General features: G+C 40.3%; 1 protein-coding gene across 1 annotated transcript in view; it reads right to left on the bottom strand.

The window, feature by feature from the left end:
* Positions 1–3,499: 3,499 nt before the first annotated feature.
* The window catches only part of LOC110542271 (transmembrane 9 superfamily member 2-like), a 92,973-nt gene continuing 82,610 nt past the window's right edge, over positions 3,500–13,862 (bottom strand). The window contains exon 17 of the mRNA XM_060374675.1: positions 3,500–3,567. Coding sequence (XP_060230658.1) covers positions 3,500–3,567 — 68 coding nt within the window. The remainder of the gene's footprint in view (positions 3,568–13,862) is intronic.

The following is a 13,862-nucleotide window of genomic DNA, read 5'->3' as shown; positions in this document are numbered from 1 at the left end:
GATATAACCTAGAACCTCCACTCAGATGTAGCCTGTGGTAGCTCAGTAACCAATTGGTCTCCCAAAGTGAGGGGAACAGGGACTATTTCTAAAAGGAACTCAATGACTGGCTCTTTGGTCTCCCCACCCCCGAAGGGAGGAGCAGTCCTGTTAGGCCACAGAGGAGGGCTTTGCAGCCAGTCCTGAAGATACCTGATAAAACAGGATCAGATGAATGGGGAGGAGGTCCCCCCTATCAATGGACTTGGAAAGGGGCACGGTGGAGATGAGGGAGGGAGGGAGGGACTGGGAGGGAATGAGGGATCGGGACACGGCTGGGATACAGAGTTAATAAAATGTAACTGATAAAAAAAATAAAAAATAAAAAAAAAATAAAAAAAAAATTTGTTCTTTGTAAGAGTTGCCTTGGTAATGGTGCCTCTTCACAGCAATAAAACCCTAACTAAGTCACCCTTTGAGCCTTTTGTGCCAGGCACACAACAACAACACCTCAGCTTTAGAATAGCTTCGGAATGTTCATAAATTGAAGGGTATGTGTGAATATTTTTCAAATATTTTCCTGAGACATATATACCAATAAAATTTACCACATGGCATGGGTAATTTTCATGATTGCTCCCCCCAAAACTAAGAACAAACCTGAGGAAAATTTATACTATAAATGTCCAATAATTAGAGTTAACAACCTATTATTTAGTTAAATATAATAAATAAAAATACCTGGAGTCGCCAGGCATGGTGGCACACGCCTCTGATCTCAGCACTCAGGGAGACAGAGGCAGGTGGATCTCAGTGAGCTCAAGGCCAGCCTAGTCTATAAATTGAGTCCAAGGAAGCCAAAGCTATACAGAGAAACCCTGTCTAGACAATCCTCGCCAAACACCTAGAGGCCAGAAAGATGGTTCAGTGGATATAGACCTTGCAATTACCCCTAATGACCTGAGTTTGATTCCTAGACCATACATTGTAGAAGGAGAGAACCGAAGACTACAAGTTATCTCTATCTTCCACTTGTGAACTATGTCACACATATACCCACCCACATAATACACACACAGAAAATTAAGATATAATTATAGTAGTAGTAATAACAATAAACCTGGATAACAGAGGTTGGTGAGATGGCTTAGTAGATAAGGCACTTGTCGAAAACTCTGATGATCTAAGTTCAATCCCTAGAACCCACAGAGTAGAAGAAGATCATTGACTCCTGTGGGTTTTCTTCTGACCATTACATGTTCTCTCACACCTATCTCACACAGCATAGAAAATTATAAGTAAAGGTCATTTTAAAAACCTGGACTCCAAATATTTGTTTTCTATATAAAACTAAGTCAAAATTGAACATTCTTGGCCTCCAAAGGACAGTAAATAGAAATAAACTAACAAAATATGTATTTTAAAGAAATAGACTACAACCAACTGGCAATGTGTAGGATTAACTGAGCAATAAGAGAGCAGCATCTAAATTGTATTTGCTCATTTTATATCCTGATTATAGGACCCTCCTTCATCTCCCACCCTCTTCTCCCCATCCCTTTCCCCTACCTAGTACTCAAAATGGGAGAGTCATTCTCCATTAGGAACTGGCAACAGACTATCAAGTCACTTCAGGACTGCCAGCATCCCCTTCCTCTGTGGTGTGGCAAGGCCACCCACCAGGAGGAAGTGATCAAAGAGCAGGCAACAGAGCTGCCCTGCCTGGGAGAACTGATCAAGGACCTGTCAACAGAGTCCCTGTCTGAGACAGCCTTTTACATGGAGACTAAGATACCTATCAGCTACATCTGAGCAGGGTTTATAGGTTCTCTCCATGCATGGTCTTTGGTTGGTACAGCACTCTCTGCACGAGGGGGGGAGGATCTAATTTTCTTTATAAGCTGTAATTTAAACTCACTGATGTACTAGCTAGTTTTATGTCACTTGACATAAGCTAGAATCATCAGAGAGAAGAGATTCTCAAATGAAAGAATGCCTCTTATAACATGGGGCTGTAGGCAATCTTATAGGAACTTTCTTTATTAGTGATTGATGAAGCAGGACCTAGACCTCTGTTAGTGGTGTCATCCCAAGGCTGATGGCCCCGAGTTCTACAACAAAACAAGCTAAGTAAGCCATGGGGCACAAGCCAGTGAGCAGCACCTCCATGGCCTCTGCACCATTTCTTGCCTCCAGATTCCTTTCCTGTTTGAGCTCCTGCCCTGACTTTCTTTGATGATGAACTTTCTTTGATGATGTGGAACTACAAGCTGAGTAAACCCTTTTCTCCCCAATTTGTTTTTTGGTTGTGGTGTTTCATCATAGCAATAGTAACCCTAACTAAGACACATATATTTTTAAAATAACAACATAGTTTGTATCACCAACTTTAGCTAGAAAAAAATATTTTACCTAAAAGTTATCAGAAAGTGCCAACAAAACTATAGTTCTGACAGAGAAACTAGGAGCTCTAAACAGCATCTGGAAGCAGAATTGCACAAAAGAAAAAACTTCATGTGAAAAAAAACCCAACACACTTAGATTTCTAAAAACAAATGTGCTTCCTGAGCTGGCCCCACCCCATACCAGTTGCAGCATTCTGGAGAGAGGATACTGCACCTCATCAGGGCAATACAGTAGAGCTGGCCCTGCAGGAGAGCTGGTCCCATACCTTGCTGATTGCTGCAGGTAGGAGAGCTGGTCCTGCCCCTCATCTGGGCAAAGCAGGTGAGCTGGCCTTGGTGGCAAAGGCACAGAGGAACTAGTTGCACTCCAAATAACTCAGCTACCACCAACACCTTAGATCCAGAGCTTTATGTTGGCCTACTCCAGCATATAAAATGCATTTATAAACTGCTGGAGTTCATGAAGGGATCAGTCCTACAGAACCAAAGCTACAGGATCTCCATGACATAGAACCCAACAAGATATCCAAGAGGAGTCCTGGTGAGGATCCAGTATTGATGGTGTAGCAGAAGCTGGAGGCTTTGAACCAGACCAGTGACTCATTGCAGTGAACAATTGAAAGTAAAGCTTTTAGGGCAAAAGAGTATATTGTGCTACACACTGTGTCCCACTGCTGCTTCCACTGTGATTTTTTGGTGGTTTTTTTTCTTTTTAGAAAATTTATTTTTTTGTACTTTTGGCAGGGATGTTGCAAGGGCAGTGGTAAGATACAAAGGGACAGAGAGATGAATGAGATTGGAGTGCATGATGTGCATAAAGAATCAACAGAAAGTTTTAAAATGTGTTCTGTTTGCTCTGATTGTTTTAAATAAAATCTTTTTGTCTTTTCAAGAAACTATGAATTAGAATCAATCTTTTTACCAATCATTTTTTTCTCTAGTTAGCATTTTATGTCAAAGAAACTGAGACCAGACAGTGAGATTTTGCACTTATGAACACTTTAACTGAATGTAATTTGGAGCATACAATTATTATGTATCTCAGCAAATTTCAAATAGACGTAGAGGCACTTGAAAACAAAGGTTATGTGCCTTGAAACATCTGGAAAACTTCATTAGTCCACTTTGACCATCTTGTAGATTGTAGTAATAAAGAAGAAGCATGAAAAAAATCCAATTGTCCCTGAAACAAAACAAAAACAAACAAACAAGATTTTTGTTAGCCAGATAGCATAGCAAGTCAAAGAAGTCACAATCTTATAGAGGAAAAATACTTACTAGCAAAATAGTTAATCTAATACTATGGTTTAAAGCTTAAATAATTACAAACCAAATGTTCCTCAAAGAAGTTATTACCTACATGTTGTCCTAAGTAAACAATGAAATAATGTAATTTAAAAAATGATAAGTATAAAGACTAATATAGCAGTATGGAGAAATCTTTGGTTGATAATATGTGGAGTGTACGTTTGGAGATAAGTTCAGAACTAGCCTCAAAATTACTAGCTTTGAAGTTGAGGTGATCCTCCAGCCTCAGTATTTCAAGTACTGAAATTACAGGCATGCTCTGCTGAGACTGGCTGCAATCTTTATAAATGGTATTAGGTGTAAAGAAATTTAGATCTTAACTTCCAACCATCACACAGTACTAGTATAAACTAGATTAGATAAAGTAGAATATGGACAGTAAAAGATATAATTATACTTCAGGATTATAAAATTATAAGCAAATTTTTCTTTAATATATAATATCATATTATAAGAACTTTCAACTACAGATGGGCAATGGCGGTGCACACCTTTAGTCCAAGCACTTGACAGTCAGAGTTAGGCAGATCTCTGAGTTCTAGGACAGCCTGGTCTACAGAGCAAGTTCCAGGACAGCCAAGACTACAAAGAGAAACTCTATCTTGAAAAACAAAACAAAACAAAAAAAACTATTAAAGTTTAATAATGTAACAGAAGAAAATTCTTACAGAATTTCCACATTCCACAGTCTATCAGATACCCAACACAAGTAATTTAGAGGAATATATTTCTCAATAAAAGAACTACAGAAGTTTTACGTAGATTTCAATATGCTTTTTATTGACGATGTCCAAACATCAAATAACTTTCCATCCAATCATGGTACTATTTTGATATTTCCTTCAAAGCGCCCTAACAATGGTCAGTATCGTACAACAGACAGCAGTAGCAAAGATCTACTTCTGTTTGTTATAACATGTTTGACATTAGACAAGTAACAATCTCACCAAGACTCAGTATTCCCGGCTGAAAAATGAAGATTACAGTACTTGTTCTTAAAAATCTAACAACTTGGGTCAGGACAAGATGGCAGCGCCAGGAGAATACTGCAGGATAACATTTTCCGTACAACAACAAGAGACTGAACTCTGGACCCTAAAACAACAGCGATCGTGTTTCCCAGGTGAGAGGAAACCCCCACGGCGTGGGAATCAGTTGGATCCACATTCAGGGCACCCAGCCAGAACCCGGAAGAGATCCTGGGTCCCACAGGCACTAGGTCGCCAGAACAGAGCCACACTCCTGCGTGACCTGATCACCTTCCCAGGCTGATCGATGGGCACAATAAAACACCAGAGACTGGGAGTCCCAGTTGCACGAAAGTCCCACAGGGAAGGAAGGAAACGGTACTGACTTGGGTCACCCAGTCTTTCCCTGGAAAAAGTCTCGCAGACTGGCGGGTATGAGCCACCATCACTGAACTGGGCTCCAGCTGCAAGCACAGACAGTTATTGAGTGCCCAGCTCTCTGGCACAGACAGAGCTGTGCGCCCCAGGGCACCAGAGACTGGGAGTCATTGTCCGGAGAAATCCTCACAGAGAACAAAGCAAAGGGGACAGACTTAGGCCACCCAGTATATCCCTGGAAAAGGCTCCACAGACCGGGCCAACCCAGGGACCTGCTGTGCACCAGATAGCCTGTTGTTACCAGGAGAGCAGTACTCACCCACCACAGATTGCCACTTAGGTACTGTGGCATAGAGCCCCACAACCTCAGACCTACAGAAGCCCGGAATCCCAGAGATCAACCCCCAGATACTGCTCCAGGGGGCAACCAGTAACTCCTAAGAAAACTGACCAAACCACAGGACACACAAGTTACAGCAGCAGATCACCAAATTTTCAGCAAGAAACCCAGAAGCAGGGCAGCTGTCTTCAGGACTTCTCCGGGTGAGAGGAGAGCCTTCTCGACTAACAAGGACCACAGTTACCACTCAGGTCTCTATGCCTGAGGTGAGCAGCAGCAACTCCTGAAAAACACCGGGCATCCAGTAACTATACCCAAAAATCTGAGAAGGGTTCCTTCAGGAAAAACCATCTTCCTGCCAAGAGGATTCTCTCCACCACAGGATTCCAGGAACCACCAGAAACTAACACCCAACAACTAAGATAGCCCAATGGGTAGAGCCAGCGTAAAAGCTCAACCAACAAAAGACACAGCAATATGGCATCTCCAGAACCAAGTTATACAGGGGCAAGTAGCCCTGGACACCCCAGCATAATTGAAATTCAAGAAGATGACTTAACATCTAAGCTCACAAAGAGGATGACAGAGGAAACAAATAAAATGTGTAAAAACCTAGAGGAAGATAAACTCAAACAGATTATGGCCATCTGTAAAGAAATAAGGAAGTTGCAGCCAAACAGTTTGTGGCCTTTAGAAAGGAAATGCTTAAATCACTGAAAGAAATAAAACATAGGATTATTCAAACAGCTGAAGGAATTGAAGGAAAAACAGGAAAATACAATCAGACAGGTGAAGGAAATCTACAAAACGGCTCAAGATCTGAAGATAGAATTGGAAAAATTAAAGAAAACACAAATGGATGAAATTGTGGAGAGAAAGAACTTAGGGAAGAAAACAGGAACTACAGAGGTTAGCATAACCAATAGACTACAAGAGATGGAAGAAAGAATCTCAGGTGTGGAAGATACAATAGAAGAAATAGATGTAACTGTCAAAGAAAATGTTAAATCTAAAAAATTCCTGACACAGACCGTCCAAGAAATTCAAGACAACATAAAAAGACAAAACCTAAGAATAATAGGAATAGAGGAAAAAGAAGATTCCCTGCTCCAAGGCCCAGAAAATATCTTCAACAAAATCGTTGAAGAAAATTTCCCAACTTAAAGGAGAGGCCAATAAGAATACAAGAAGCCTACAGAACACCCAACAAATTTGACCAGAAAAGAAAATCCTCCTGCCACATAATAATCAAAACCGCAAGTATACAAGAACAAAGAAAAAATACTAAAAGCTGCAAGGGGAAAAAAGCCAAAGTAACATATAATGGCAAACCCATTAGAATCACACCTGCCTTTTCAACAGAGTCTATGAAAGCCAGAAGGGCCTGGACAGATATCATGCAGACCCTAAGAGAACACAGATGCCAGCCCAGGCTACTATACCCAGCAAAACTCTCAGTCCTCATAGACGGAGAAAAGAAGAATATTCAATGACAAAAATAAATTTCAACAACACCTACACATAAATCCAGTGTTACAGAAGACGCTAGAAGGGAAAATACAACCCAAGAAAACTAGCTACTTTCAAGAAAACACAGGAAATAATTAACCTCACTACAGTAAAACAAAAAGCAACCAAGCACACAACCTTATGACCACAGCCAACATCAAAATCAAAGGATTTAACAGCCACTGGTCATTAGTCACTCTCAACATCAATGTACTCAATTCTCCAATAAAAAGATACAGACTAACAGAATGGATGTGTAAACAAAACCCAGCAATCTGTTGCATACAAGAAACACACCTAAGCCACAAAGATAGACATTACCTGAGGGTAAAGGGATGGAAGACAACTTTGCAAGCAAATGGATGCAAGAAGCAAGCAGGAGTAGCCATTCTAATATCTGATAAAATAGACTTTCCACCAAAATTAATCAAAAGAGATGGGGAAGGACAGTTCATACTCATCAAGGGAAAATTCCACCAAGAAGACTTCACAATCCTGAACATCTATACCCCAAATACAAGGGAACCCACATTTGTAAAAGAAACATTGGTAAAACTTAAACCACACATAGATCCCCACACATTAATAGTGGGAGACTTCAACACCCCACTCTCAACAAAGGACAGGTCAACAAAACAGAAATTAAACAAAGAAACAATGTCTCTAACAGAGGTCATGAATCAAATGGACCTAACAGATATTTATAGAACTTTACACCCATAAAACAAAAGAATTTAATTTCTTCTCAGCACCTCAGAACCTTCTCCAAAATAGACGATATAGTTGGTCACAAAATGAGCCTCAACAGATACAAGAAGATTGAAATAATCCCTTGTATCCTGGCTGATCACCATGGAATAAAACTGGACCTCAACAACAACAGAAATAGCAAAAAGCCTACACACACATGGAAACTGAACAAATTGAACTACTAAATGACAGCTGGGTCAGGGAAGAAATAAAGAAAGAAATTAAAGTCTTCCTAGAACTCAATGAAAACGAAGACACAACATACCCAGACTTGTGGGACACAATGAAAGCAGTGCTAAGAGGAAATTTCATAGCACTAACTGCCTTCAAGAAGAAATTCTAGACAGTTCGTTCAAACAACTTAACTTTGCAGGCAGTCCTGAAGATACCTGACAAAACAGGGTCAGATGAAAGGGGAGGAGGTCCTCCCCTATCAGTGGGCTTGGAAAGGGGCAGGGAGATTGATGAGGGAGGGAGGGTGGGATTGGGAGGGAGTAAGGGAGCAGGAAACAGCTGGGATACAGACTTAACAAAATGTAACTAATAAGAAAAATTTAAAAAACAAAAAAACCCTAGAAAAAGAAGAAGGAGACACAGCAAAAAAGAGTAGATGGCTGGAAATAATCAAACTCAGGACTGAAATCAATCAATTAGAACCAAATGAAACTATTCAAAGAATCAAAGAAACCAAGAGCTGGTTCTTTGAGAAAATCAACAAAATAGAGAAACTCTTAACCAAGCTAACTAAAAGACAGAGAGACACTATCCAAATCAACAAAATCAGAAATGAAAAGGGGGACATAACGACAGACACTGAGGAAATCCAAACAATCATTAGGACTTACTTCAAAAGTCTATATGCCACAAAATTTGAAAAATAAATGAAATGGACAATTTTACTGATCGATTCGAATTACCAAAGCTAAATCAGGACCAGGTAAATCAATTAAATAGTCCTATATCCCCCAAGGTATTAGAAGCGGTCATTGAAAGTCTCCCATCCAAAAAAGCCCAGAATCAGATGGTTTCAGAACAGAATTCTACCAGACATTCAAAGAAGAGCTATCTCCAATTCTCTTCAAACTACTCCACAAAATATAAACAGAAGGAACACTATCAAACTCATTCTAAGAAGCCATAGTCACCTTGGTACCTAAACCTCACAAAGACCCAACAAATGAAAATTTCAGACCAATCTCCTTTATGAACATTGATGCAAAACTACTCAACAAATTACTTGCAAAACGAATACAAGAACACATTAAAGATATCATCCACTATGACCAAGTAGGCTTCATCCCAGGTATGCAGGGGTGGTTCAATATATGGAAATCCATCAATGTGATCCGCTAATATTAACAAATTAAAAGAAAAAAAACACATGATAATCTCCCTAGATGCTGAGAAAGCATTTGACAAAATCCAACATCCACTCATGTTTAAAGTATTGGAGAGATCAGGGATACAAGGCACATATCTAAACATAGTAAAGGCGATATACAGCAAGCCTATAGCCAACATCAAACTGAATGGAGAGAAACTTAAAGCAATCCCACTGAAATCAGGGACAAGACAAGGCTGCCCACTCTCTCCATATTGCTTCAACATAGTTCTGGAAGTCATTGCTAAGACAGATGAAGGAGATCAAGAAGATACAAATTGGAAAGGAAGAAGTCAAGTTATCACTGTTTGCAGATGATATGATAGTATATATGAGTGGCCCCAAAAACTCCAACAGGGAACTCCTACAGCTGAAAAACACCTACAGCAACATGGCCAGATACAAAATGAACTCTAAAAAAATCAGTAGCCCTCCTGTATACAAAAGACAAAAGGGCTGAGAAAGAAATTAGGGAAACAACACCCTTCACAATAGCCACAGAAGACATAAAATACCTTGGTGTAACCCTAACCAAGCAAGTCAAAGACATGTATAAAAAAAATTTCAAGTCTCTGAAGAAAGAATTAGAAGAAGATATCAGAAGATGGAAAGATCTCCCATGCTCAAGGATTGGCCAGATTAACATAGTAAAAATGGCCATCTTACCAAAAGCAATCTACAGATCCAATGCATTTCCCATCAAATTACCAACACAATTCTTTACAGACCTGGAAAGAAAAATTCTCAAGTTCATATGGAATAACAAGAAACCCAGAATTGCTAAAACAATCCTCTACAATAAAAGATCTTCAGGAGGTATCTCCTTTCCTGACCTTAAGCTGTACTATAGAGCAACAGTTATAAAAACTACACGGTACCAGCATAGAAACAGAATGGTGGATCAATGGAACCAAACAGAAGACCCAGAAATAAATCCACACACTTATGGATACCTGATCTTTGACAAAGATGCCAAAACCATACAATGGGAAAAAGATAGCATTTTCAACAAATGGTGCTGGTATAACTGGATGTCTACATGTAGAAAAATGCAAATAGATCCATACTTATCACCCTGCACAAAACTAAAGTCCAAGTGGATCAAAGACCTCAACATAAAACCAGACACATTAAATCAGTTAGAAGAAAAAGTGGGGAAAACCCTAGAACTCATTGGTACAGGAGACAACTTTCTGAACAGAACACAGACAGCACAGGATATAAGAGCAAAAATCAATAATGGGACCTCATGAAACTGAAAATCTTCTGTAAAGCAAAGGACACCATCATCAAAACAAAACGACTGCCTACAGATTGGAAAAGAATCTTCAGCAACCCTTTATCTGACAGAGGGCTAATATCCAGTATATATAAAGAACTAAAGAAGCTGAAAAGCAGCAAATCAAGTAATCCAATTTTAAAAAATGGGAAACAGAGAACTCTCTGTAGAGGAATATCGAATGGCAGAGAAACACTTAAAGAAATGCTCAATGTCATTAGCCATTAGGGAAATGCAAATCAAAACGACCCTGAGATTTCACCTTACACCCATCGCAAGGGCCAAGATGAAATACTCAAGTGACAACACATGATGAAGAGGTTGTGGAGAAAGGGGGAACTTTCCTCCACTGCTGGTGGGAATGTCAACTTGTACAACCATTCTGGAAATCAGTCTGGCACTTTCTCAGAGAACTAGGAATAGCGCTTCCTCAAGATCCAGCCATACCACTCTTAGGCATATATCCAAAAGAGGCTCAAGTACACAGTAAGGACATTTTCTCAACCATGTTTGTATCAGCCTTATTTGTAATAGCCAGAAGCTGGAAACAGCCCAGATGCCCCTCAACTGAAGAATGGATGCAGAAATTGTGGTACATCTACACAATGGAGTATTACTCTGCAATGAAAAAATAAGGAAATCATGAAATTTGCAGGTAAATGGTAGGACCTGGAAAGGATCAGACTGAGTGAGCTGTCCCAGAAGCAGAAAGACACACATGGTATATACTCACTCATATAGACATATAACATAGGATAAACCTACTAAAATCTGTACATCTAAAGAAACTAATCAAGAGAGAGGACCCTGACTAAAACGCTCAATCCCTATCCCAAAAGGCAAAGAGGATGGACATCAGAAGAAAAAGAAAACAGGAAACAACCTAGGAACCTGCCATAGAGGGCCTCTGAAAGGCTCTGCCCTGCAGGCTATCAAAGCAGATGCTGAGACTTATGGCCAACTGTTGAGCAGAGTGCATGGAATCTTATGTAAGAAATGGGAAATAGTAAGATCTGGAGAGGACAGGAACTCCACAAGGAGAACAACAGAACCAGAAAATTTGAACACAGGGGTCTTCCCAGAGACTTATACTCCAACCAAGTACCAAGCATGGAGATAACCTAGAACCCCTGCACAGATGTATCCCATAGCAGTTTAGTGCCCAAGTGGGTTACATAGTAATGGGAAGAGGAACTGCCTCTGACATAATCTGATTGGCCTGCTCTTTGATCACCTCCCCCTGAGGGGGGAGCAGCCTTACCAGGCCACAGAAGATGACAATGCAGCCAGTCCTGATGTGATTTGATAGACTAAGATCAGAAGGAAGGAGAAGAGGACCTCCCCTATCAGTGGACTTGGAGAGGGGCATGCATGAAGAAAGTGGAGGGATGGTGGGATTGGGAGGGGTGGAGGGAGGGGCTTATGGGGGGATACAAAGTGAATAAGTATAATTAATAAAATAAAATAAAATTTAAAAAGAGAATCTAACAACTTTAGAGATTCAAGAGACTGGACTTGTCTAGGTAACACATATTCCTGAATCTAAAACATTGCTCATTTCAAATTGCTTCCTGGTCCTTATAAATCATTAAAATGTATATGAACATAATCTTAACTTTTGATGCTCTACTAGCAAAACACATTTGTCTTCTACCTGAAACAAAAACCAAACATTCATCTTCACATTGCTCTGGTAACTGAGCCAAAGAATCTGGACTATGAAGTCAAGACATTTAATCATCTAATGTAAAAATGGAACTCGGGTATTTGTACATTTGGACCACAGTAGAACTGCTTAGAGTTGGTGTAGCCTTGTTGCATGAAGTATATCCCTAGGAGCAGGCTTTCAGCGTTCACAGCCTAGCCCTGCTTTTAGTTCATGCTATGCTTTGTGCTTGGAGACAGGCCCTCAGTTTCTCACCTGCTGTTTACTGCCATGCCACACAACCCCATGATAAACTCTTACGCCTCTGGAACTAGAAACCAAAATAAACTTTCTTCCATAAGTTACTTTTAGTCGTGTATTTTATCATAGCAACAGAAAATTAGCTAATATATCATCCAACTAAAGGTTTTGTTAAGAGAAAAAAAGATAAGTTGTATTAGAATGCCCACTAAGGTTGGTGCTAAAGAAACCTTACAAATGTTCTGACTTGGGGCTTGAAATATATGGTTACATGGGATTTATCTAAATACAGAATAGTCCTCAACACTGATTATAGAATGGAAATACCTGGTGAAATTTAACCGGCGATTTCCAAGCCCAGAAATTATGACTTGCTTAACATGGTACACACAATCTGAACATTAAGATTTTAAGGAGCTGAGGAGATGGCTCAGCAATTAAGAGCAATTGCTGCTGCTCCAGACCATGGGAGTTTGGTTCTCACCACTCACATGGTAGATCATAACTGTCTGTAACCCTGGATTGAGGAGATGTGAGAGATGTGATGACCTCTACTGACCTCTGAAGATTTCTGTACACAAGTGCTACACATAAACACATTTGCATATACATACAGTAAATAAGTATTTCTAAAATATTTTAGAATGTTCCCTAGGTGATTCTAATATGAATCCAGGGTTCAAAATCTCTCAACAAGCCTGTCTTTCTGTTTATCATTTTTTTCCTTCCTGTTTCATTCCTTTTCTTCCTTGTAAAATATTAGAAGCAGAAATACACACAGGATATATACTCACTCATAAGTGGATATTAGACATATAATATAGGATAAAAATACTAAAATATGTACACTTAAGGAAACTCATCAAGAAGGACGACTCTGGCTAAGATGCTCAATCCCCATTCAGAAAGGCAAAGGGGAAGGACATCGGAGGAGGGAGAAAACAGAGAGCAGGACAGGAGCCTACCACAGAGGGCTCCTAAAAGGCTCTACCCTGGCCCCTGAAAGGCTCTACCCTGCAGGGTATCGAGGCAGATGCTGAGACTCATAGCCAAACTTTGGGTAGAGTGCAGGGAATCTTATGAAAGAAGGGGGAGATAGTAAGACCTGGAGAGGACAGGAGCTCCACAAGGAGAACAACAGATCCAAAAAGTTTGGGCACAGGGGTCTTTTCTGAGACTGATATTCCAGCCAAGGACCGCTCATGGAGATGGCCTGAAACCCCTGCACAGAGGTATCCCATGGCATTTCAGGGTCCAAGTGGGTTTGTAGTAATGAGGACAGAGACTGTCTCTGACAGGAACTGATTGGCCTGCTCTTTGATCACCTCCCCCTGAAGGGGGAGCAGCCTTATAAAGCCACAGAGTAAGACAATGCAGCCACTCCTGATGAGACCTGATAGACTAGGATCATATGGAAGGGGAGGAGGACCTCCCTTATCAGTGGACTGGGGAAGGGGCATAGGTGGAGAATAAGGAGGGAGGGTGCAATTGGGAGGGGAGGAAGGAGGGAGTTATAGGGAGGATACAAAGTGAATAAATTATAATTAATAAAAATAAAGTTAAAAATGCAAGTAAGTGGTAGGTATAGTGGCATATGCATCTAATACTAGCTGTATCAAGGCAGAGGGAGGACTGATGATTCAAGTTCACCTTGGGCTA

This window comes from Meriones unguiculatus, chromosome X (genome assembly GCF_030254825.1).
Source record: "Meriones unguiculatus strain TT.TT164.6M chromosome X, Bangor_MerUng_6.1, whole genome shotgun sequence".
Lineage (NCBI taxonomy): Eukaryota > Metazoa > Chordata > Mammalia > Rodentia > Muridae > Meriones > Meriones unguiculatus.
Note: the sequence above shows the minus strand (reverse complement) of the source record. Positions and strands in the feature narration are given on the sequence as shown.